General features: G+C 40.8%; 2 protein-coding genes across 3 annotated transcripts in view; one reads left to right on the top strand and one right to left on the bottom strand.

Annotated features, from left to right (window-relative positions):
- Positions 1-18,881, top strand: LOC120546423 (synaptotagmin-14-like). Its single transcript, XM_039781348.1, has 10 exons — positions 1-49; positions 2,981-3,028; positions 7,701-9,173; positions 9,287-9,290; positions 10,353-10,414; positions 11,697-11,956; positions 12,721-13,158; positions 14,058-14,238; positions 14,640-14,696; positions 15,765-18,881. The coding sequence occupies exons 3-10, from the start codon at positions 8,270-8,272 to the stop codon at positions 16,079-16,081; spliced, it is 2,223 nt and encodes a 740-aa protein (XP_039637282.1). The 5' UTR covers positions 1-49; positions 2,981-3,028; positions 7,701-8,269; the 3' UTR covers positions 16,082-18,881.
- A 1,084-nt stretch (positions 18,882-19,965) lies between these two features.
- Positions 19,966-23,673, bottom strand: part of extl3 (exostosin-like glycosyltransferase 3) — a 30,970-nt gene continuing 27,262 nt past the window's right edge. For both annotated transcript variants that reach the window (XM_039781257.1, XM_039781258.1), the window contains exon 6: positions 19,966-22,055. In XM_039781257.1, the coding sequence (XP_039637191.1) occupies positions 21,846-22,055 (210 nt within the window). In that variant the 3' untranslated portion in view covers positions 19,966-21,845. The remainder of the gene's footprint in view (positions 22,056-23,673) is intronic.

Genomic DNA, 23,673 nt, shown 5'->3' with positions numbered 1-23,673 from the left:
CACACACACAGTTGGTAGAGTCCGGGACGGAGCATCATGGCGATTGACGGTAAGTACTCGGTCTCAGGTGTCCTGCGGGGCTCGTGTGTAACTTTGCTCGAGACAGAATGAGAATGTTGTTTAAAAAAAACAAACATTTTTTACAGAAGTCTGTTATTCAAAAAAAAAATTTTTAAATAAATCACAACGTGAGTACCGCAGTGCTCCGGAGCTGGGACAGCTAGCGGCACGAGGCTGATGCTGATGCAGGAATGTTGTGATACCTTCATGGGATTCGCGCGTGCTCTTTCAGCCGCGTGAAATGATGCTTAAGTGGACACAGATAGTCCCGGTGCTTTGATTGACAAAGTCACGTTTGTGCAAAATATTCGACTAAGACAGCCTGTTGTGACAGCGATTAAACATAGCCTAATTTCTTCTTCCTTTTGCTATAACCGAAAATCACAGCAGGCTGCTACTTAGCATCACATGAAAACTACTTTCTTTTGCTACTGTGAAAGAACTACATCAACTGGCGGATTAATATGGTGTAATGTTATCGATGTAAAAGAACGGTTTGAGTTCAACCACTGTTGTCAAATAACCGTTATTTTTGTGGAAGCACTGTTGATATTCTCCCTAAGCTCTATGGGCAATGTGTACAACGACGATGGATACATCCATGCGATGGATAAGTGTCTCTTCAAGGTTTTAGTGAAAGTGACCGGATCACATGACACCGAGCAGCGACAAAAAAAAAAGATGCAGAGAGTAGGCGCGTGCCTTACCCTGTCCCGTAGGCATAGACATAATAATAAAGAGTAGGCACTGTTCTTATTGTGTCACGTGCAGCCATGCGTGCACCCGTGTTTGTTGATACACCACCTGAGAGAGAAAAAGAGGGGGTAAGGTTTCATAAAGACATATCAGCAGTGACTCACCAGTTATACGGGGGACTTATCAAATACTCAATCTTAAATTCGATTGTACAATATTATCGGCTAAAAACAATAAAATCACACGTAGTCCGTAGTTTTATTATATATATATATATATATATATATATATATATATATATATAGATATAGATAGATAGATATATATATATATATATATATATATATATATATATAGATATATATATAGATATATATATATATATATATATATATATATATAATATTGTATAATCGAATTTCAGATATATTGAGATATATTAACATATATATATATATATATATATATATATATATATAATTGAAACAAAAATGTATGTATATATTATTGAAATCAGAGGGCCTACAATGTCTTAAAACGTATTTATGTGAATCAATTCGACCTAGATGACAGAAGGACGTGCCACAATGGCGTTGCACTTCATAGGACGTGTGATTTTATTGTTTTTAGCCGATCATCAAGCATCTTAAAGTAATCAGAAATCCTTTTTGGAAGAATCACATCAGAATATATTTTTCTCTAAACCGATTTGATTTGGTGATGGCTTTTTAGAAGACGAGTTACTCCAAAAAACAGACAGAGCAGCTATTGTTGTATTACTCCAAAACATTAGCCTAGAAATCTAGACGCACCCTAGTGGCAGCAAAATTATTTTGCAGCCTGGCTTGTCAGGCTACCAAAACATACTTTAATCTGCAAAGTGCTGTTTTACTTTACTGTTTTACTGTTTTTCATCAGTGATGGTGGTTTTAAAGTAAAACAGCCTTTGTCCTTTTTTTGGTCTACTCTCGTAGGTTTGAAATATCTCCAGACTTCTTATAGTATATCGTGTCAATCCTCTGGTAAACTCTTTCCCCTCATTGGTGATGAATGTGCCTTTGGAAGTGTTGCCTCCTGCCATATGGAATATCCACTGCTTTAAGAGCAGCATAACTTATTTTTTAATACTTTTGTTCCCAGCGTGCTTTCTACTGGCTAAACAAGAAGACACTCAAAACAGCTTCTTCTCCTATTACTGTAAAAAAACTCTACCTTTGATTTTAAGGATATCAGTGACCTGCAGAGACCTTTTTGTCTCTGCAGAGAGAGAGAGTCTATAACGTTAAGTGAATTGGTCCAGAGAGCGTCTGTCTGCTGTCTGTCGTCACCTCAGACCATTTTCAGCGTCCAATCCTTGATGTGAGGGAAGTGATTGAGTAACTCTATAGATGATTTGTGTAATTCGACGAGTGGAGTTCAGGGGAGGAAAACATTGTTTTTCAAAATCAAGACGCTGATACAATTTTCTAATTTAGACCCACATTTCGAATGTTACTATGCCGAGATCTGCTTCTGCCACACCGTAGATACCTGAATCATTAAATACTGTGGTGTCGAGCCAAGAGAGATAAACGCGTGAACGTATGTGTGTATGTGCATAAGTAAGAAGTATGTAATGTAAGAAGATCATAATAATTGGTGATACACAAGTCATGGCCTCAGTCCAACCGCGAGGTTTATTAACCCCACACATTGTGAGTGTTTTATACTATGATTTCACCATTTCAAAACTCTTTATAATTAAATTTGACTACTTTTAGACTAATAAATACACAAATAAAGAATTCATCCATATTCAGACAGCATTTAAGCCTTCATGTTTGAAAACACAATTACTACTAAATGATTACTTTAGATCTTATGAAAGATTCATTGAAGTAATAATCACTGCATTTAATATAAATAATGTATTACATTAATAGGCTTTAGCACAATTTTGACCCATTTAGAGAGAGAGAAATAAAAGACTTCAAAGTTATTTCTGCTCTAGAGATGGTTACAGATGGCTTACAGTGTTACATTTGTATGTATTTAGAGTTATTTTCTAGCTAATCAGGTTTATATTTGTTGGCATAACCATCTGCCAGCTTCCCTAAAACCTGAGGCCTGGACATATGTTTCTACAGTACATGGAATCATATTTATAACCTCTGACTCCCAACTTTTCATCTCTCTCTCTCTCTCTCTCTCTCTCTCTCTCTCTCTCTCTCTCTCTCTCTCCCAGGAGGAGGGAGGAACTGTGGTGTTCATGAGCTCATCTGTGCCAGACGAGGTAAGGCCATGTTATAACTGAGCACTGCACTTGTATGTCTGTATTAGAACGTATTTTTGTGTGTGTTTGTTTTCATCTTGAGTACAATGGCATACGTATTTGGCTGTACTCCATAACATTACTTTAAATTTAAAGCACAAAGATGGCTACATCCAAATATTTAGTGCTCAACCTCCCTTATTCCTGTGAATTTTCACTGGCGTTTGGTGTATAGAAAATGTCTCTATATAGACTTCAGAAAGCAAAATGTCTGTGTATGAATTAAACATGTTGTATCAAGTTTTGGTTTACTTCAGCAAAAGAAGGCAGCTGTGTGTTCATGATTTATTCAGCGTGGAGGTTTTGTTTCGTATCAGAAGCCCATGTGTAAGCAACATTTCCAGATTGTCTGCCTACTTTTTAAACAAGCATGCCCTATAAACTACAGCCAAGTTAGGTATGCACTGGTCTTAAAGCTTAAAAGTGCATAACTTATTACATGAATAAATTAATGAAGGTTAATGTTCACAATGAGGATATTTGACATAATTTGTATTGCAAAGATGTAGAAACACAGCAGAATCATTTGTTCCCCTTGTTTTTATGTCACAAAAACATTTCATCTAAATGAGCACATTGAATGGTTCAGTAGCTGCGATTTCATGTTTTATTGTCAGCTTGCTGGAGTAATTACCTTAAAAAAAAGAAAAGCAGATTGAATCCTGAGGCTCAGTTCAGAGTCCTGAGTTCAAACGCAGTAAAAAAAAAAAAAAAAAAGATTTATTCGGTTATATTTTCTTGTTCATCCTGTTCAGACACACAATTTGTACATGCACACACCCAGAGAGGATGGGGTAGGATGAAAGAGGAGCAACGAAAGAGAAAGCAAAGTGGCTAAGAATGAAAAAAAAATCACTTTAATCTTTTCTGCGGTTAAGAGAAATATCAGGCTTTCCTGGTATGCTGGGTATTATATCAAAAACTAACTGATAGCAGGGTGAGCTGTTTCAAAGGCCGGCTTGCAACCGCTCCACTTTCCAGTGTACATTGACGGAGGCATCAGGTTACCTCAGGTGTCTAAATTATTCAGCTGTTGTTGACATTTACAGACCAGGGCCATGTATGAAGTGTCATCACACCGCCGGGGCACAGGGCCATAAGCGGTTCATTTTGACAGGCGGCTGCTGTGCTGTGCCTGATGGCTGCAGAGGTCATTCTGGCCCAATCAACACTACTGTCTGCTGTGAGAGTTGATACGTAAGCCTGACAAGTGCTGGCCCAGACTAAGTGTAAGGGATTTATTACATGTCGGATTACTTGTCAGAGCAGGACAACTTTGTTTTTCCCTCTTCTTAGATCATTTACTATCTATAGCAGCAGAAGTACTGCTAGTGCCTTTTTTGGGAACAGCTGGTTTTAAAGAGGATATTCATTTAGAGAAGGTAAGCCTCTGCCGCCACATCGCCTCTCTTATCTCTCTCCTACTTTCTCTTGCCATTTTTGGGAATTACGCATTCATCACTTTGGCAGTATGCAGCAGCGCTAGATGTCAGGCTGCAGTGGTCTCGGTCTTCACCTGTTGCCATGGTGAAACAAGTCTGTCCATAAGTTCAGTCTGTGGTCAGGAGGATTTGAGAAACTATGTCTCTATTTTTCTCTTCTCCTCCTCATTAGTGCTCTCAGGATGATGCCAGTTTTTACACTGTTGACCAATTAAGTCGGCGAGAGGTGATGGTTGATTCTGAAATGAGCACCAGCTACAAAACACATGCTACAACATTTGGGCTGTGTCTGTTATCCCAGACGCATTGGCCTGAAATGCACCACCGTTTTATTTATTTTCTACTCTTTTTATAGGGCTGCAACTAACACACGTTTATTAGTCTGTCGTATATTTTTTCAATTGATTTATTAACTGTATCTATAAAACGTCATTAAATGGTGACAAATGCTCCTAACAAAGTTCCTACATCCAAGTTGAAATATCTTTAAATAGCTTTCATTAACAGCCTAAAGCCCCACATCATCACATAAGACAAAGAAAAACAGCAAAGCCTCACAAGTGAGAAGCTGGGACTTGGGAATATTTGGTATTTCTGCTTGAAAAAAAACCAACAATTGATTATCAAAATAGTTCATTTTCTGTCAATCAACTAATCGATTGACTAATCGATTCATCTCTAGTTGTCTACTCATTTAACAACGAATGCCAAATTGTGATTAAAAATTAGTGTTATAGACAGCATGAAACATATAACACAAAATATGTCATAAAATCTGATACAAACAAAAATGCAATAATAAATCACAAATATATTTGCCAGTAAGAATAATATAGACCTGGTGATAATACAGCACCGGTGCCTTAACGACCGTTATCTACCGGACCGAATAGCAACGCGGATTTCGGTGCCTTATTTAGGTGGCACTTAAATGCCTGCACTTCTCTCTGATGCTCCGAAAACGGACGTTAGAGGGAACTGAAACATCGCCGCACGGGACGCTAGTTAACACTACACCTGACAGCAGGGATGTGTCACCTTTTTCAGCCCTTCTGAGTTTGCAGGTATGGTATTGACAGGTGCAATATTTGAAAATTGATAATTATTTATTATTATTTTTTTAAGTTACATTTATATCTGCATTTCTGTCAAAACCTAGAGACTTTCAAACATCAAAATGTCATTTATTAAATATATTTTTGTCAAAATGACATAAACATCTTTTCATATTCTATTTTGCCTGGAAACGCTTCCAACACGCTTGCGTGTCGCATGAAAAATAGGCGTCGGTCCTATTCTTCGTTTTTGGTGTGGCTCGAGCCGCGCCTGAGACGTGCGTGTCACGCAGGCAGTGTGCAAGCTCTAACCTGTTAACATGGGAGCCGAAATAAAAACGGACACGCCACGCAGCTGACACGCTCACGCCACGCAGCCAGTGTGCAGCCGGCCTTATGGTAAAGGGGTCGCTCGTAGTGATGAATCCACAGAGAATTATTACCCAATTCTACAGTTAATCAGCTCTACGAAGCGTTTTAGCATCTTTCAGCTCATTGTTTTGATTTTTGGGCCCGCAACTTTATTGTTGTGGTTCAGTTTCAATGCTCTCATCAGTGTCGTTTCCAGACACAGCAGGCAAAAACAACAAAACTCCTCAGCACCAAACAGGAGACAGACAAAGTTAGCGACTAGCTGGTGAACATATTGCAGCATTTAACAGCTACAGAGTCAGATATTTCTCTCAGGATTGGTGGACGCCAAAAGAGACCTTAAAGGATGATGAATATTGGAATTACATTCGCTGGGTGGCCGGAAACACAACTCCAAATGAGTGCTTATGTTGCAAGACAGAAAAAGATTTTCAGATGAGGACTAACATTGGCTAGGGTTGCTGTAAACTTTCCCAAATCCAATACAGAGCAAGCCTAAACACTGATAGCATCCAATACACAGTGAGAAAATATGACACAATGGATGTGTTAATCGTGAACGGAAGTTTTTCTAATAACCACACAAACTAATGTAATTATGCCAACCCTTGGCCTCGGAAGTAACGGTAGGTTACTATTGCGGGTAGTAAGTTAGCCAGACATGCTAACTTTTGCAGCTCATGTTAGAGCAAAGAAACACATGCTTTAATCCTACAGTTTTGTTCTTGTGGTTTTGGTTTTTGGAAAGGCAAAAAAAAAAGACACCACCCTCCAAAGTCTTTAAATGCATGAGTATTGCTCTACAGCACCATACTCACCGCCAACGTGTGGAGAAATCCACAGCTTGCCAACGGTTGCTAAGCTACAATTGGACAATCGCTGCTCAGGGGAGGGGTTTAACAGCCAGTTGAAAACAATTGTGTGGGCGTGCAACGCCACTAAGATTGGTGTCTCATTGGTCAATCATTGTTCAATATGTCCATAGGATCAAAAAACTGTATTATGTGGCTCAAGTAACTTAAGATTCAGACATTGCACATCACAGAGGCTCGCTTGCAGTGTGCTTAATTTTACATGCCCCCTTTCCACTGAGACATTTGGTCATTAGAAATACCATTCATGCTTTAGTGTCCCCTTTTTTTCATCTATTACAATGCGGTGTGTCTGTGTTGCAGCCTATTAAGTGCAGGCCCAGTGCGGTTTTAGCTGGTTTACCGAGTGTACGTATCAGTTAGACACAGCCCCTTTGAGGCTCTCATAAAAATAGCACATCAGCAGTGCAGAGCTGCATGGTAACATGAAGTATGGTTGGCCTACATACACTGCTTTAGATTGTATCTGGTTTGCCTTTGCAGTGGAACAACCACAGACTGTTTAAAAGCACAATAGCTAATGCTCAAGGCAAGGCTAACAGACAAGGCAACATCAGAGGAGTTTGATTCCAACCAAAGATGCGTCTCATCAAATAGAGCTATTTGTGGTATCAATGTGGGGTTGCTTACAGCCTTAGAAGCATTTTGTTCAAAATAGCATTTTTTTTTTTAGCTTGCAGCCATTTGTTTTTATTTTTTATTTATAGCCATTTTGTCTTAAAAACGAAAGACTTGGTTTGGAAATGTAACTGTTACATACATCCATAATCAGTATTATGTTTGTCTTAGTCTAATTATTTTGTTTTCTCTTTTTCTGTCTGTCTTTCCTTTCCTTTTCCTCCCCCGTCTCTCTTCTTCCCTCCCTCTTTATTTCTGTTCTTCTCCTCCTCAGTCTCTCCTGAGCTTCTGGGTGTCCTGTCTTCCATTGCAGCCTTCATGGCGTTGATAGCTCTGTTTTTTCTTTACCTCAGCAACAAGCTGTCAGTGGAGAGTCCTGCCGATCTGTCACATCTCAGTGGCTATGAGAACAACCAGCCAGGTACTCAACACACATAAAGAGAAAAGAGAAGTTAGTATTGGGGGAAAAACATGAAGGATGAGAATGAAATGTGTTAAACGTTAGGTAGAGGCTGAACTTGTGACTAAACTGAGGCCAACAGTTTTGACATTTTCTTGTGTTTTTCGAGTGCTTCTATCCCAGTTCATAAATGAATGTACATTTTATTTTGGTTGCTTTCTAAACCCCTATTATAATGTCTGAACATGAGAATATGAAAACACTGTGTTACAAAACTATCATATCATAGTCTTTACTATCGCCATATGGTTTGTATGCATGTGTTGATCTCAGCACCCACTGTGATGCTGGCACGGCACCCTGCTAACACCCACATGTCCATGTCAGAGCCTCTGATGAGCTAATCTAGCGGCCAGCGTGTTGACGGGATCCCCGGCCGAGAGATGGCCTTCTTTAAGAGCTTCCAGCAGAACCTTCCATCTGTCAACATTTCCTCCCTCTTGGACACAGTCACCAGCCGCGTGGACGACCTGGCCAACGCTGTCAGCGACGCCACATACGCCGTCAGCGACCAGCTGACCGAGCAGGTCACCACCATCATCAGCAAGGTGCAAGATGAGGAAGATGCGGAAAACAGCGGCCAGGAGTCTGGTCAGACTTCCACAGCACAGGAAGGAGGAAGCAAGGCCAGCAACGCGGCGTCAAAGACCAACCAGTCCAGTGATACTAAAGAGGCTGAGTGCGCTCCGAGCCAGCAGGAGTGGGAATGGAGGGACGGATGCTGGCGAGTTAAAAAGACAGAAGCCGAGTTAGCAGAGGAAAAGAAGAGGAAGAAAGAGGAGATGGAGCTGCAGGAGAAGAAAGAGCAGAGGAGAAAAGAAAGGAGAGAAAAGCTGCTGGAGAAAGAAGCCAAGGCACAGAAGAACAAAGACGAATGCCCAGATGGAGAGCAAGAAGAGGAAGCTGATGCTTTAGAGAAAACCGACACCAGTAGTGGACAGGGCAGAAAGGCGAGCGGCGGCGGAGACCACTCCATCGCTCAGCAAAGAGGCGATGATGACTGCGTCGAACCTCCTCCGTCCCCTGGTCCTGAGACTGAAAGCAGGTTATCAAAACAGAAAAAGCTAACAGAAGAGAAAGAGGTGGAAGACAGTCTTGAGAGAGAGGGAGACGACGAGGAAGAGGCTGAGCTTTCTAGATCTTCCTCAACAGTGAAAAAGACAAAGTCAGACAAGAAGAAGAGGAAAGGAGAAAAGGAGGGTTTGAAGAAATCGGAGGAAGCCTCAGACGTGGAGAAAAAGAAGGAGAAAGGGAAGAAAAGCAAGAAGAAAAAGAAAGGAAACCAAGGTTAGATGGCGTGGCGTGCTGCTTCCATTTGACTGCCTGGGTCTCTTCTTTTTCTTCTCTGGTTTTCAAACTCCTCAAATATTACCCTTGGCCTGAAATTCCCCTTTTGAGAGTGCTGTGTGCCAGTTTCTGCATCTGCATCTTGGTTCTTGTCATTTATTCAACCCTTGTTGTCTTCCCGTCGACCATGAACTTGTTGTCCATCCGGGTCAAACTTGAAAATGAACTTTTTTTTTGGCGCTTTTCCCGTTGTTTTTCCCGATGTCGCTTTTTTTATTCATTAAACATTTTTGTCACTTTTTTCAACGTTTTCTTTAAGTCATGGTCAATTAACCTGATTTAAATGACATTATACCTATTTTGAGTTTTAAAAAAAAGCAGAAATTATGAATAATTTTACTAATAGGTAAGATCAGAGGATGTTGGGTGAATCACCATTTGTCAAAATTTAGTCAGGAGACATTTAAAAATTTTTTAATGCTAAATGCTTTAATTGCTATGAAATTGAATAAAACACCCAAAATTCAATGGAGGTAATCATTAAATCTTTAGTGTGTAACTTTTTGATATTATTGAACGTCCGTTACATTCAAGCCTTTGCCAAATGAGTTGCTACAAAGCTCATTAAGACTCTCTCTGTATTTCTCAGCATGGCTATGTTCAGAAGATTATGGCGTCCGGTGACTTTCCCGCGCAGAAACTCAAGTGAAGATAGTTATCTTTTCTGAAGAGTCCATCATGTTTTTTAATCCTCCATGCCATCTTTGGCTAGCAACTGCGTGGAGGAGGGGGGGCGGTCACGGAAGGCTTGTGTCATGTGGACGCGCCAACAGTGTTGTTGTCATTACTTAGAATTCTTCATGGGGGCGACAGAAACTACGCACTATAGCTTTAATTTTAGCTGAAAAGAATGTTGTATGGCTTCCATACAATGTACATCCATGCATCCAAGTTATTTTTGGACAATTTGGTTGTAAGAAACACATATTTCTGACATGAAAAAAAAAAAAAAAAAAAAAAAAAAGGTAAAAAAAACCCCAAAAAAAATTTTTGAAAAAAAAAAAAAATTTTAAAAAAAAAGCCCCCCGGTGTTTTTTCCCCAAGGTGTTTTTCCCCCCCCCCCACACAACCCCCCCCCCCCCCCCCCCCCCCCCCCCCCCCCCCCCCCCCCCCATGGAGAAACAAACGCAAACAGTCCACTGATCAGGGAGGCTACAGCAGCGAAGCCTCCAGCGAACGGGGTGAGAATGTGCATAGTTATGCCAAACTTTATTTAAAAGAACACATACACTGTAGATCATAAAACATAAAGGTTACAATACACACTGATAATGAATTAGATAAAATATGAAGAAAATAGTTACGGATCACAAAACATAACTTAAAAAGATAGTGTAAAGTGTTGATACAACTACAGCAATAATATACCATAACAAAGAATATAAAAACAGATAAACTGTAGAACAACAAAGATTCTTACAATTAAATACATAAAATGTGGCTTTATGGAGCTATGTAGAGGTCAACATACAGTTTGAATGTGTAAAAACTATGATTTAATAATAATAAGTTCTAAAGTCTAACTACTGTGTACAAAGTACCATTGTTTGTTTAGTTTCAATTTCTACACTTTAAACTTTTGTTGATGTTGCACCCAAAGTTAAAACAATGACAACATTAATATCAGTTAGATATTTTTACATCTTACACCTCCTGGTACTGTATGTCCCTATAATATTTCTATATGATATTCCTGCAGGAGGTTCAATTGAGTCTCTATTGAGCCCTCATGTAACTTTAAAGCCATGTTCAAGAAGTGACTTAATTTCTTTGTGTTTTTAGTTATTTAGGATCTTTTTCTTTTACTTGTGTAAAGCGTCTTTAAGTATCTTGTAAAGTGCTCTATAGATAAAATATATCATTATTACTTATTTATATATTTTTTCCATGTGGGGAGTTTCAGTTGAATGTTTTTATCTAAGCTTTTTGAATGACTGGTTCACCCCCAAAATATAATCTTAACGTTTGACATTATGATAAATACACTTATTCAAGATTTTGTAGGGGAGTTAGATGAAAAGATTGATACCTCCCGCTCCCACATCATGGGGCAGTATTGTGTGAATAAGCATAGTTCCCAAAAGGTGGAACTATTCCTTTAATTGTATTTAAAATTACTATATTGTACAACAAGACACAGTTACTTATTCTCTAGGTGCCTTTTTCCAACACTTCATTGAACCTACATGATGATTACACAAAGTCAAATATTTATTCATTACATGGAATGACCTCTTGAAACAACAATTTTAAATGTAATCCTGTGAGTTTGATCAACTCTAGGCTGGACTCACCTGTGGGTCCGGCACAGTTTAAGAGGTTAACATGACTCTGGGGGCGACTGTATGTGTATGTTGTATACATAATGAGTATTTCCGCAGGGCACAGTATGTCTCCAGTAACACACCTCTCATATTACATTACTCCCTCTGTATCCCTCTCTGTCACCCCCTGTGAACGCAGCCAGCAGCATCCAGAGAATAAAGAAGAATTCCTCCCTCAGTGATCCCCAGCCTCCCCCGTACCAGGACGAGGGCTCGGCGCCGCGCGTGTCCTCTCGTTCCCGCTCGGAGCGAGGCGTCCGGAGGGGGTCGTCCCCCCAGCACTGCGACAGTCCCCGCTGCTCCAGCGAGGTCAGTGTGGACCAGGACACCGAGAGCTACCTCAACAAAGGCTGTGGGGAGGACATTCCCAGTGACAGCACCGCTGTGCTGGGACCAGAGGTGAGAAACTTAAACTTGTTTAAGAGGAAAACAAATGTACCAGCATTGATGCAGTCTCTACTGGTCCTACAGAATATCTGGTTACACTTTACATGAAGGTGTCTACATAAGAGTGACACTGTCATGAACGTGTCATAAACATTATAAAAAGTCATAAACGTTTATGACATAACGCTTCTTTTAGGAAGTGTCATTCGGTTTTTGTCATGACAAGTTAGGGTTATGGTTAGGGTTCATGTGTCATGACTGTGTCATGACAGTGTCATGTGTTCATGACAGTGTCATGTCACTCTTATGTAGATACCTTCAAGTAAAGTGTTACCGAATATCTTAATACCAAGTCTGACTCAGATTCCAGAATTAGAACTCCTAAGGATCATTATATTTGTTAATTTTTCAATACTACATCTGGGAATTCAATGGGTGATTATTTTTTTTAACATAAAAAACGTCTGATTCTACAGTGACTTTAAAAGTACCATTTGCTGTGTAGCTTAATAATGTATTGTTTTATCAAGGAACTTGAGGGGCATTCAGAAGCACGACTCTCCATTTTTTTCACCTCTCTTTTTATTGCAAAGCATTTCAAATTCAATTTGATATAAGACTGCTGCGGACATAAATAGTGAATAAATAAATTAACTTACCTAATGCTATTCAGGAAGAGGATGAAGGTCCCTCTAACACTTCAGATTCCGTTCTCTTTTATACTCAGCTTTTTTTCTTCCTTCACTACTCCTCTGATTCTCTCTTTCCTCCCTCAGGACGGCTCTGGTTCTCAGCTCCCTACAGCCTACGAGCCAGAGCCATTTGCCAAATACGGCACGCTGGACGTCGCTTTCGAGTACGACTCCGGTGAGCAGTGGTTGGCCGTCACAGTCACCGCGGCGACAGACATCCCTGCTCTCAAACAGACGGGCAACATTGCGTGGCAGGTCCACCTGGTCCTGCTGCCCACCAAGAAGCAACGGGCCAAGACGGGCGTGCAGAAGGGTCCGTGTCCAGTCTTCACGGAAACATTCAAGTTTTCCAGGGTGGAACAGGAGGCCCTGGGGGACTACGCTGTTCGCTTCCGCCTGTACAGCATCAGGCGGATGAAAAAGGAGAAGGTCCTGGGAGAGAAGGTGTTCTACCTGACTAAGCTCAACCTGCAGGGCAAGATCGCTCTACCTGTCACCCTGGAGCAGGGCTCTGAACTTACAGTGAGAACACTGTGAATTTCTATCTTGCACTGTGCATAGTTTCATCTGAAGCATTGAGATATTGGTTTGACAATGGTCTTGCAATGCCAGACCTTCCTCCACAGCGTTGCGGAGGAGGGTCTGGCTAGTCCCCACAGTATTCCGGGATGGGAGAAAAACGTGCTCTGGTTTATCGGCATTTCTTTAAACCAATCACAGTCGTCATGGGTGGCACTAAGCGCCGGACAGAGCCACGGTGCCGCCGCAAAATAGCCTCGGGAAGGAACTTGTTTTGGTGGAACGTGTACGTTCAAAGGTTGTTTTAGTCCTGCAACAGAAAACTCAGATTGGACAGATAGTTTAGTTAGCTGTTTTAATTTACCCTGCAGAGATCTGAGGAGCAGTTAAATAAATCCTCATAAATCGACCAGAGTTTATAATTCCAATGTGGAGGAAGGTCTGGCAATGCGAGACTATCCTGGAGGGAACATAAGTATCTGTAAATTTCATGGCAGTCCATCCAGTAGTTTGTCGAGACATTTTACAAAAAAAGCCACACGTCAACCTCATGGTGACGCTAGAGAAAAAGTCAGAGGATTACCAAAATCAGTAGGGTTCATTCTCTGGGGAACACAAAATTCTGTACAACATTTTTAAAGGCAATCCATCTAATTTGTATTGGGATATTTCTGTCTGAACGTAAATGGTGGACTGACATCCCTAGAGCCAAGCTGCTAATGTGGCAAAAAAGTTTTTATTTAAAAAGATTTATGTAATTTGGTTACCTGATTCTCCTAGATGAGGGATGCCCTTGGAATGTCTTATTTTTTGGTTATGGCCTAAAACCAAAGACTTTGTACGATCTGTAAAATATCCCGCTGAAGCTTTCCCTCTTCTTTCTTTGTGTTTCATCTTGCCAGGGTTGCGGCTCTGTAGTGAGCGTGTCTCGCAGTGCAGGAGCTCTGTCCTATCGCTCTACTGAAGACTCGTCCTTGCCAGAGATCCTCCTGGGTCTCCTCTACAACTCTGCCACGGGACAGTTATCTGCTGAGGTCATCCAGGGAAGCCACTTCAAAACCACAGCGTCTGATAAACCCGTCAGTATGTACAAAAGCTTCCATGTTAAATCGTTTCATTCTTGGGTTTTGTGCCAGCTTGGAATGAGGTGCTGAGTGACAATGTCAATTTTCCTTTCAGTGAAATTCTCCCTTGTAATGTTGTTTCGCCAACGTGTGCTGATAGACTAAGCAATTGTTTCGGCAAAACAGATGGGCAAGACTGCCAGCAGCATGTAACAAAAACTAATTGTGCACCATTACATTTAAATGTTTCCTGGCAACAGTACTAGCTTTTTTTTTAATAACGGAAGTGATTAAAGCCATAATGCTGAAGCAATTGCTGCTTATCAGAGTTCCCATGAAAGCTGACCTTCTGGTGTGTATCTTCAAACTGTTTCCTCTCTTTCTTCTTTCCAACTTTGTGTGCCGTGGTGCGTGCCACAGATGGTCTGTTCTGTTGTATAAAACACTTCGTAGGGGGGCAGCTTTATATCATGAGAGGTAAGTCAGCAGTGAATTACGTGAAATCTAATCAGTGTTAGAAATATTTGAAATATGCAAACAGTATGTTTTAAGGTTTTGCACATATTTGGTTCATTGGATGAAGTTTTATCAGTGCGTAAATAAAAAAATATATATATATTTTCTTACTTACCTCTTGTGGTACACAGCCACACAAAGTTTTGGTTTTATTTTTCCTGTTTGTGGTGCTATCAGCACTGACAAATTCCATTTCCTTCAAAAGATAGTTTAAAATTCTTCTTTGCCTTCTTGCATAGGGGCACTCTCATGTAAATGTGAAGCCACGGCCTGGAGACAGAAAACAGCTAGCCTGGCTCTGTCCAAAGGTCAAGAAAATAAATGACTTGACATTTTATAGGTTAGTTGTTGTACAGACATTAAACAAATACAGGAAATATAAGCAACTATAATTTATAACATGTCATCCGTGAGCTTTAGAGGAGCGAATAGGCTGATTTTTCCAGTCTAAACTAAGCTACCCTTCTCCAGCCTGTAACTTTAAATTTAATGGAATTATTGTCCTTATTACTCTGAATAGTCCAGACCTCATTGTGAACAGATTTTAGTACTTGAAAATTGTCCACAGTCATCAATCTGGGCAAATAAAACTGAAACTATCTTCATGGCTAGATACCAGCGACTCTGCTTCCAGGGATTAAATTGTTCGGTAACACTTTAAGTTTTCTACATAAGAGTGACATGACACTCACATGACATTGTCATGACACAGTCATGACACATGAACCCTGACCCAAACCCTAACCATAACATAACCATAACGTGTCATGACAAAACCGAATGACACCTACTAAAAAAAGAGTTATGTCATAAACGTTTATGACTTGTTTATAATGTTTTATGACACGTTCATGACAGTGTCATGTCAGTCTTATGTAGAAAAGTTAAAGTAAAGTGTAACCAATTGTTCTTTCATTAGAGAAGAAAGACGTACACCTATTTAAAACCTCCGCTGCACAGTTAGTTCCATTACAGATATCCCACCACTTGATGGCACTCTCTCACCGTTCTCCCACACCCTTCTTTCAGACACCTACGTGAAGCTGACCATGCTGGACTCCAAGGGGAAAGAGATGTCCAAGTGTAAGACGGCTGTGTGCCGCGGCCAGCCCAACCCCACCTACAAGGAGACGTTTTTGTTCCAGGTGGCGCTCTTCCAGCTGTCCGAGGTGTCCCTGGTGTTGTCTGTGTTCTGCCGCCGGAGCAGCATGAGGCCCAGGGAGAGGCTGGGCTGGGTCTCCCTGGGCCTCAACAGCACCGGCGAGGAGCAGCAGGCCCACTGGACAGAGATGAAAGAGGCGGAGGGACAGCAGGTCTGCCACTGGCACACACTTACCGACACATAGGAGGGCGATTTATGCAGAGTGACATTAACAACATTCCCTGGCTGGTCAGAGTTTTGGGGGAGCAGGAAGCACCTTGTGAGATGTGAGATGTGTGATATGTGTGTGTGTGTGTGTGTTGCATACAGGTGTGAGGGCAGGCATGGGTTTCCTGCCAGAGACTGCATGAATACCCTTTAATCTGCCACTTCTCTTTGAGGGCGACAGACTGACTTTATTGGTGGAGGTGTAAGCTCTAGCACCAGCCTTTTTAATGACAGAAAAAGGCAGTGGCAGACTGAAAATTAATGACATTATAATTACCGAACTAACCAAGAACACAAGGAGGTTTTCCAGTAATTCTGCCTAGCGCAAGATATGCATGTACACTGACTGTTTACTGTTTTTGAATCTTGGACCAAAGAGCTCGGTCCATGACTAGCGGACACCTCCCTGTCTCTCCTGGGCTTCTTTGGACTTCCGCTGCCACCAGCATACCAGACATTTCTCTATCAGTCATAGCCATTGACAAAAGAGAAGGCAATGAAAAGACTGTTAATAAGGGCCTACGACATGCTGCAACTATGCTTACAAGCTATGCTTTGTACAGTTTGTTTACATGCACATGACATTATGCAAGATCCATTCATAGGTTTCCCCTTTTATGTTTTTGGATTATCAGTCAAATGGTTTACCAGATTTATGGGTGTCTCTCTGGGGTATGTAAGACAGCTTTTTTTTTTTTTTTTTAAATGTGGTCTGGCATAACTCGGTACACTATGCATCTGACGCCACTATAAACGAGAGGGATGAAATTCTGTCTTGCGCTCGCTGAGTCTCTTACAGAATTGGACACAGCTCTGCATGCCAATGGTATCAAAGAACAGCTTCCTTTCCTGTGTAATACAGATTGAGCCTGTTTCACCATTCAGCCTTCTGACAACTCAGCCATGTTCATTCATGCAGAAACACGGTGCTTCCCGCTGAGGAGGAATATGCAAAAGCCTGCGCGGTCCAATAATCCTGGCTGTTTCCATGAGGCCGAGAGAACAGTGTAGACTGTGAAGTGAGTTGGAGGGGCAAAATGAAATTGCAGTATAAAAAAAAACTAAAGAAATACGTAAATCATATTTTCTGATTACAAAGTGAATGGATGAGGGATTATTAAATACAAGCTAAAATAAATGAAAACATTGTCCAGAAGTGTGAGAAATCTGGTTATACCTGCACTGTTTTCATCTGGAACAAAGCTAATTTTTAGCCCTCATCAGAAAAGAAAAGCTATGAGTCAGAAAAATCCCCCCCTCCCCCAAAAGACTACTGAAGACCACACAGCCACACCCCATGTTTCAGTCAGAAGTATGAAACCCTCTCTCCTCTTTCCTCTGGCTTGAAGCCAAGGGCTATGGGATGCATTTTTCTTTCTCATTGACCCAGTGAACCTCTCCTCTGGGTTAAGAGTGTTGCAACCACACCTCACCCCTTCAGTTCTCTTGAGGGGCAAAAGTTCTACAAATTAAATTTTTTTATTCATTATAAGATGAATTAAAACCAGATGTCTAGCATTCCTGCCAGATGAACAATTGGCTTTTGATTCCAGAAACGGAAATAACAGCACGGCACGGAGTGCATTCATCCCAAGTTTGGCTTGCATTTTGCACAATTTGTGCATTACCAGCATTTACAACCACTGGCGGAATATTTTTTACACTTTGGGAAAAGACTAATACCGCTCTCATGTCTGTCTGATAACTATGAAGCTAACAGTTAGCTTACACTTACAGACAGCAGCCGGTTAGTTTAGCACGAAGACAGGAAACGATTAGACAGCTAACCTGGATCTTGTCAAAATCCGCCTACCAGCATCCATTGACATGCATCTTGTTTGTAGTTTTTACATTTCGGTTGTTACGGATTAAATCATTTGTCATTGCACAGGGAGTTAACAGTTATGTACTAGACTATTTCTCAGTCCTGACCAGTAACGCCTGGCAGTTTCTGCTGGTTCCCGTCCAAGAAATAGTCCGGCCCATAACCCCCCGTAAAAGGGCTAATTGTACACATTGGTTTTAAATGGATTAAACATATAATGTGTTATTTTATGAGCTTTAAAGGTGCTGGTAGGCGGTTTTGTTTCCTTTAGACAGAGCCAGACCAGCCATTTACCCGTGTGTCAAGTCTTTATGCTAAGCTGCCTAGCTGCTAGCTTCAATTTCACAATGCAGACGTCACTATTTTCTCATCAAGCAAGCTATCCCTCTGTCAAAAAAAAGAAGCAAATAAAACCCCATTTCCAAAAGGTCGAACAAATTCTAAAGCTCTGATTTACTTTACTTATTTTAAGACATTATCAAATAGTCAAAGTGTGCAGGAATGTGTTTTGTAAATATGGAGAAAATAATGAGGCCATAAGTCAGATAATGTTTTATCAATGTTGAGTTTTTATTTCCATTAATCTGGCCTTCAATGGTATGTTTGACACTGTCATCAGTCATCATCATCATCATCATCATCATCATCATCATCATCATCAGTCTGGCACAGCGCAAGCAGCGTTGCAGGTGGCTGGAGCCTCTCACAAAGTGGTGGATCAGACCCAGGAGCACATAGTTTCACAACTCCTACCACCTAGCAGAGTGACTGCGGCCTTCCAGGGAAATGTATCCGATCTGATCCACGGAAAACCAGCTGTGCCACAGACCCTAGAGGGGGGAAACCAGGGACTGGAGGTATGGGAGGTTCTGACTTCCAAAATACCAGCTGATCCTATTTATGCCCCAGGACAGGTTTCATCAGCCAGGTAATTACGAGCCCCCGAGCTCCAATAAAAGGTGTTCAGGTGCGACGAGGTTAGGTTTTTCCAAGTCTGGTGCAGCAGCTGTGTACATTTGGATTTGTTTTAGCTGTATTGCTATTTTACACCTGTGCAATTAGGAATTTGGCTCTTCATTTGTCCCTTTTAGCTAAACATGCTGAACAAATATTATTATATTTCACTGGAGGGGCCTGAGAGCAGCAACAGCAGCAGAAGCAGCCACCTGGAGCAGGTAGAGATTTGTCTTCAAAGACAAGACTTTACTGCGTGTCCACCGACTGTTGCAGAAGCTCAGTTTGTGACATTCTGTTACAGGTGGAGCTTCCTAAGAACCAGGTCATCTGCCTGAGTGCTGCTCTCAGGTCAGTCAAGCATTCAGTGGCACGAGCTAGTTTTCCTTGGCAATGAAATAAGCTGACGGCTCTATCAGGTTGGGACCTCTTTGCTATAAGGAATAATAAACTACAATGTCTTGTCATTTTATTGAATGTCATTTTATTGAATGTGTCATTATCAGTTTAAAAAATCTTTTTTAATAATATATTCAATAAATATACAGGAACCATGGACTTACGAGAGTTTTTGTTTCATAAAAGCATCCTCACAGTTTTTCTAGGTCACACCTTTTTAGGCCAATCTTTTGTTCAAATTACAGGAATTAGGTCTGGTCAAATAAAGGACTTTGGATTCATAATACATGATGGGAAGGGCTCGAATGATCAACTCCTAAATAACTAATAAAGTACCATGCAGAGTGGATATGGGTGTGCCAATCTGCATCCCTTTAGCAACCACTCCCACTGTGCACCCTGCAAATGATGCTGTAAAGCAGCAGACATCGTACCTATTTGGCAAGGAAAACATTCATCAAGCAATGGTAAAAAAACAAAGTGAAACCAATATGGCGACACTGTAAAGTGACCTTTCTGTCTGAGCTGGGGAAGTTCTATACAGGGGGCTGTCGTGAACATGGCGGGACATATCTAATACTTCTGTCGCACAGTCAGAGCTGGCAATATATAAAAGAGAATAGTTGAAATGTTGGCAAACATGCTTATTTGCCCTCTGGTGGAGAGTTAGATAAGAATATCTATTTATCTTTAGATAGCTAGCCTTATATCTAATATCTATTAGATATAAGGCTAAACGTTACAGCCTGCAGCCAGTTAGCTTAGCTTAGCACGAAGACCGGAAACAGGGAAAGGCTTTTCATTTTTACACATTGTTTTTTGTTCGGATTAAACAAACAAGATGTTAATTATTGAGCTTCAGAGGTGCCGACAGGCAGATTTTCGTACATTTGGACAGAGCCAGGCTAGCTGTTTTTTTCAGTCTAACCAGACAGATTGGAGAGAGAGGTAAAGGTAGGGCTTAGAAGCGTGCGTCAGTTACCGATAACAATAGAGTACTTCATTTGAAATAATACTTCTGCATTTTATGCTTTTATTTTTTATCAGATGCACATTTGAACATTTTTATGGCATCTCGGCAAGCTGAACAAGTTGTCAAATACGCCGCGCTTGACTTCACCACACCACAGACGGTAGTGGGCCTGTTGCATTAAATCAAAGTACGCTTGCCAACAAAACCCTACAAAGTAAATTTATTTCTATATCTGAGTAAAAAAAAAAATCAAATGCAGGTATCGTTTGGAGAAGTTTCCATACCACTTGGTACTGGGTTATTATAGTCATCGAGTACCGATACCCAGCACTAGATGTACATCTTCTCATCTAACTCCCCGCCTGAAAGCAAATAATTGTATTTCCTAAAATGTCAAGATATTCCCTCTAAACATTTTTTTTTTACCAATCCTAATAGTACATTTAATCTTCTTTATAATTACAACCTTAATTAGACATCTAAAATTTTTTTGTTGATTTTGGCAGCTGTGATTATTGAGTTTGTTGCACTTCTGTAAGGGACATTGTAACCATTGATTGGTTAATATTATTACATTTAAACATGACTACTTCAACCTCGGACCAATTTTACAAACATTAGTAAACACCCTATAGCATAAAAAACAGGCCATTTTAAACACTCATCAAAGAGTGCAGATCCTGTAAGCATAACAAAATGGTGGATGGTTTTCATGACAAATTTGAGGCATTATGGTGACCGCTGAAGTAAATTCCTTCTTGAACACGTAACACTACTAAACATGATTGGGCCAACCTGTTAAACTCTTCAGCCGAGGTCCTGTCTCTATGTCAGACTAACGAGTCTGTGTTTGATCTTCCACAGGCAGAGATTCTGGAAAATGTTCACCGACAGAGATTTACACATTTAAACGACATTATTTAAAAAAAAAAAAAAAAAAGATTGTTCGGTAAAATACTTCTAACCATCAGTGCTTCTCTTACAGTACGTACATGTACCAGAAGTACAGTTTGTAACTGTTAAATGAAAAACAAAAAATAGCCAAAGCCATGTGATGTTGCCACTTTTGCTCTCCCAGCTGAAACTGTCCAAAGGCTGCTGGGCCAAACGCTGCCCGACATCAGTGTGACAGTGATTCAACAGATAGCTCCACTGTCAGGTAGAGTTTATCGTGGGAGAGTTTCTGTACACTGTGTACAACCCTACTCTTTCCTCAGCAGGCCGTTAAGAGGTGCAAATGACATCTGTAGTGGTTGATGATGGCGCATGATTGAAAAACCTAAAAAAGTAGGAGTGACATCCACTGAAAAGGCTTTTTTTTTTTTGTTGGCAGTGGTCCCTTTCAGCTTTCACTCTGTAAATATTCAGTAGAGTTGTGGATTAGTCCACCAAGCCAACAGCTTTTAAGGTTAACTTGTCTGTCCCCCCCGGGCAAAACCCTAACCCCAAACTTTCCTTCTGTGCATTTCTCTGGCAGTCCATCCATCCATCTTCATCACTGCTCGCAGAGGGAGCTGCTGTTCTTTTAAATACTTCCAGTCCTTCAATCCTCCCTACTTTTGGCTCTTTGCTGGGCCACTCAGCCCGAAGCTAGATGAACTTGAAGCACTTGGTCTTGTCATGGGGCAAACGAGTCTTAAACAGCACAGAGTCTACGCGAAACTGCGTGTACAGCAGTGGCATGTAGCCGTACACCTTGACGAAGAAGTTGATGCACTTGTGGCGTTCGTGGAAATGCGAGTCATCGTGTGAAAGGGCCTGAGGGCAGCCGGGACAGCGGAAAGTCCAACGCGATGTTACCTAAGATGGACAGAGAGACAGTCTGTATTTCATTTGTGCATGTGGTGCTTCACAGCACCATGCTGCTGTAGGATGAATGACGTTTGATTTAGGCATTAACCAGTCGCTAAACCACTGAACAGCAATTGTCCCATCGTATCTTAGCAACGGCAACGAGGCACAGAAGTTCCATCAAGCTTTGGACTCCACATAATAAGAGCGCTACTTGGCATTTACAAAATTAGGAGGGTGGTGTCTTTATTTTAGCCTTTTCAAAAACAAAAATGCGAGCAAATGTGTAAGGAATGAATTCAACAGTTTGTCTGCAGCAACTGTTAGCATGTCCAGCAAACTAGTGTATTTTACCTACAGTAGTAACTAATCGTTACTTCCAAGAGCACAGAGCATTTCATTAGGTAATTACATTAGTTTGCAGGGTTTATAGTTAAGCACTTTTCTGTGTAGCATTTCCTCACTGTGTGGAAGCTGGGATATTAGCAGCTCTTTATTGGATTTGGGGAAGTCTAGACTCCGGCAACCCAAGCCAAACTCGTTATCAGAGATAGCGTTAGGTTTGCCAAAACACATCGGCCAATCCTCATCCTAAAAGCTTTTTCTCTTACAACGCTAAAAGTCAGAACATACCATTTAAAAAAAAATATGAACACGCTAAGCATATTTTATTTTATAATTACATAACAGTCTGATCTGATTCATCTGATATTATTTATGGTACTAGCACTAACTAACTCTACACTACAAAAACAATGCGGTTTCTTTATTTCATGGATCATCAACTGGTGGGAATGCTAACTTTTTGCCTGGGACCATTTAGCACGATATCACGTATGTAGCCATCAAGTTCGTAATTTAGACCCTCTTTACAAGTCGGAGGTGGTTTCAAACCAACTCCGGGAGCTAACAATAACTTTATTAGCTCGACAGCTACAGCTAGCAACAGTCATGCTTGTGTTAACCACTGTCCAAAATCAAAGACCCATTGGTTTAAAAAGTATTTCAAGTGGTAATTCTCATGCAATTATAAACTGCATTCTGTATGTGTCTCACAAAAGGGGGCGGGGCTTAGCAAATGGTAAATTAAAAAAACATAAACGAAGGGAAATAAAATCCCTAAAACTGAGTTTGAATGTTTCAATTCATCACCAGTGATCCATAAAAACTGCTTTTTATTTCCTGTTTTATTTGGGCTAAAAAGAGAAATATATACTCCATTTGGGACTCCACGTTCAAACTTGCCCCAAATTCATTATTCACAAGGCTTATTCCTAGCTGCAAATTGCTGTCATGCAACACCCTCCATCAAAGCTGTCCTTAATTCCCCTCTGAAACACCTCTGAATATTAACACCCTACTAAATCAAAAAAGAACTTCAACTCGGGGAGCGCAATAACATTTCTGCTCCAACAGCTTCCATGGCTTGATTGCTATAATTATTTGTCTAGCCATAAATATGCACTCCGGTAATAAATGTCCTTCCGATAAAAATCCAGTGAAAGAAATCAGGCGTAACACACCGATTCGATCTTGTGTTTTTGATTATCATTTATGTGGAATATTGGATATGTCAGTTTGAGTAATGGCACGGCTAAGTGGACAAAAATATAAATACACGGTGCCT

The sequence above is a fragment of the Perca fluviatilis genome, chromosome 18, assembly GCF_010015445.1.
Source record: "Perca fluviatilis chromosome 18, GENO_Pfluv_1.0, whole genome shotgun sequence".
In the NCBI taxonomy this organism is placed as follows: domain Eukaryota; kingdom Metazoa; phylum Chordata; class Actinopteri; order Perciformes; family Percidae; genus Perca; species Perca fluviatilis.
The sequence above is the reverse complement of the archived record's forward strand: the minus strand, read 5'-3'. Positions and strand labels throughout refer to the sequence as shown.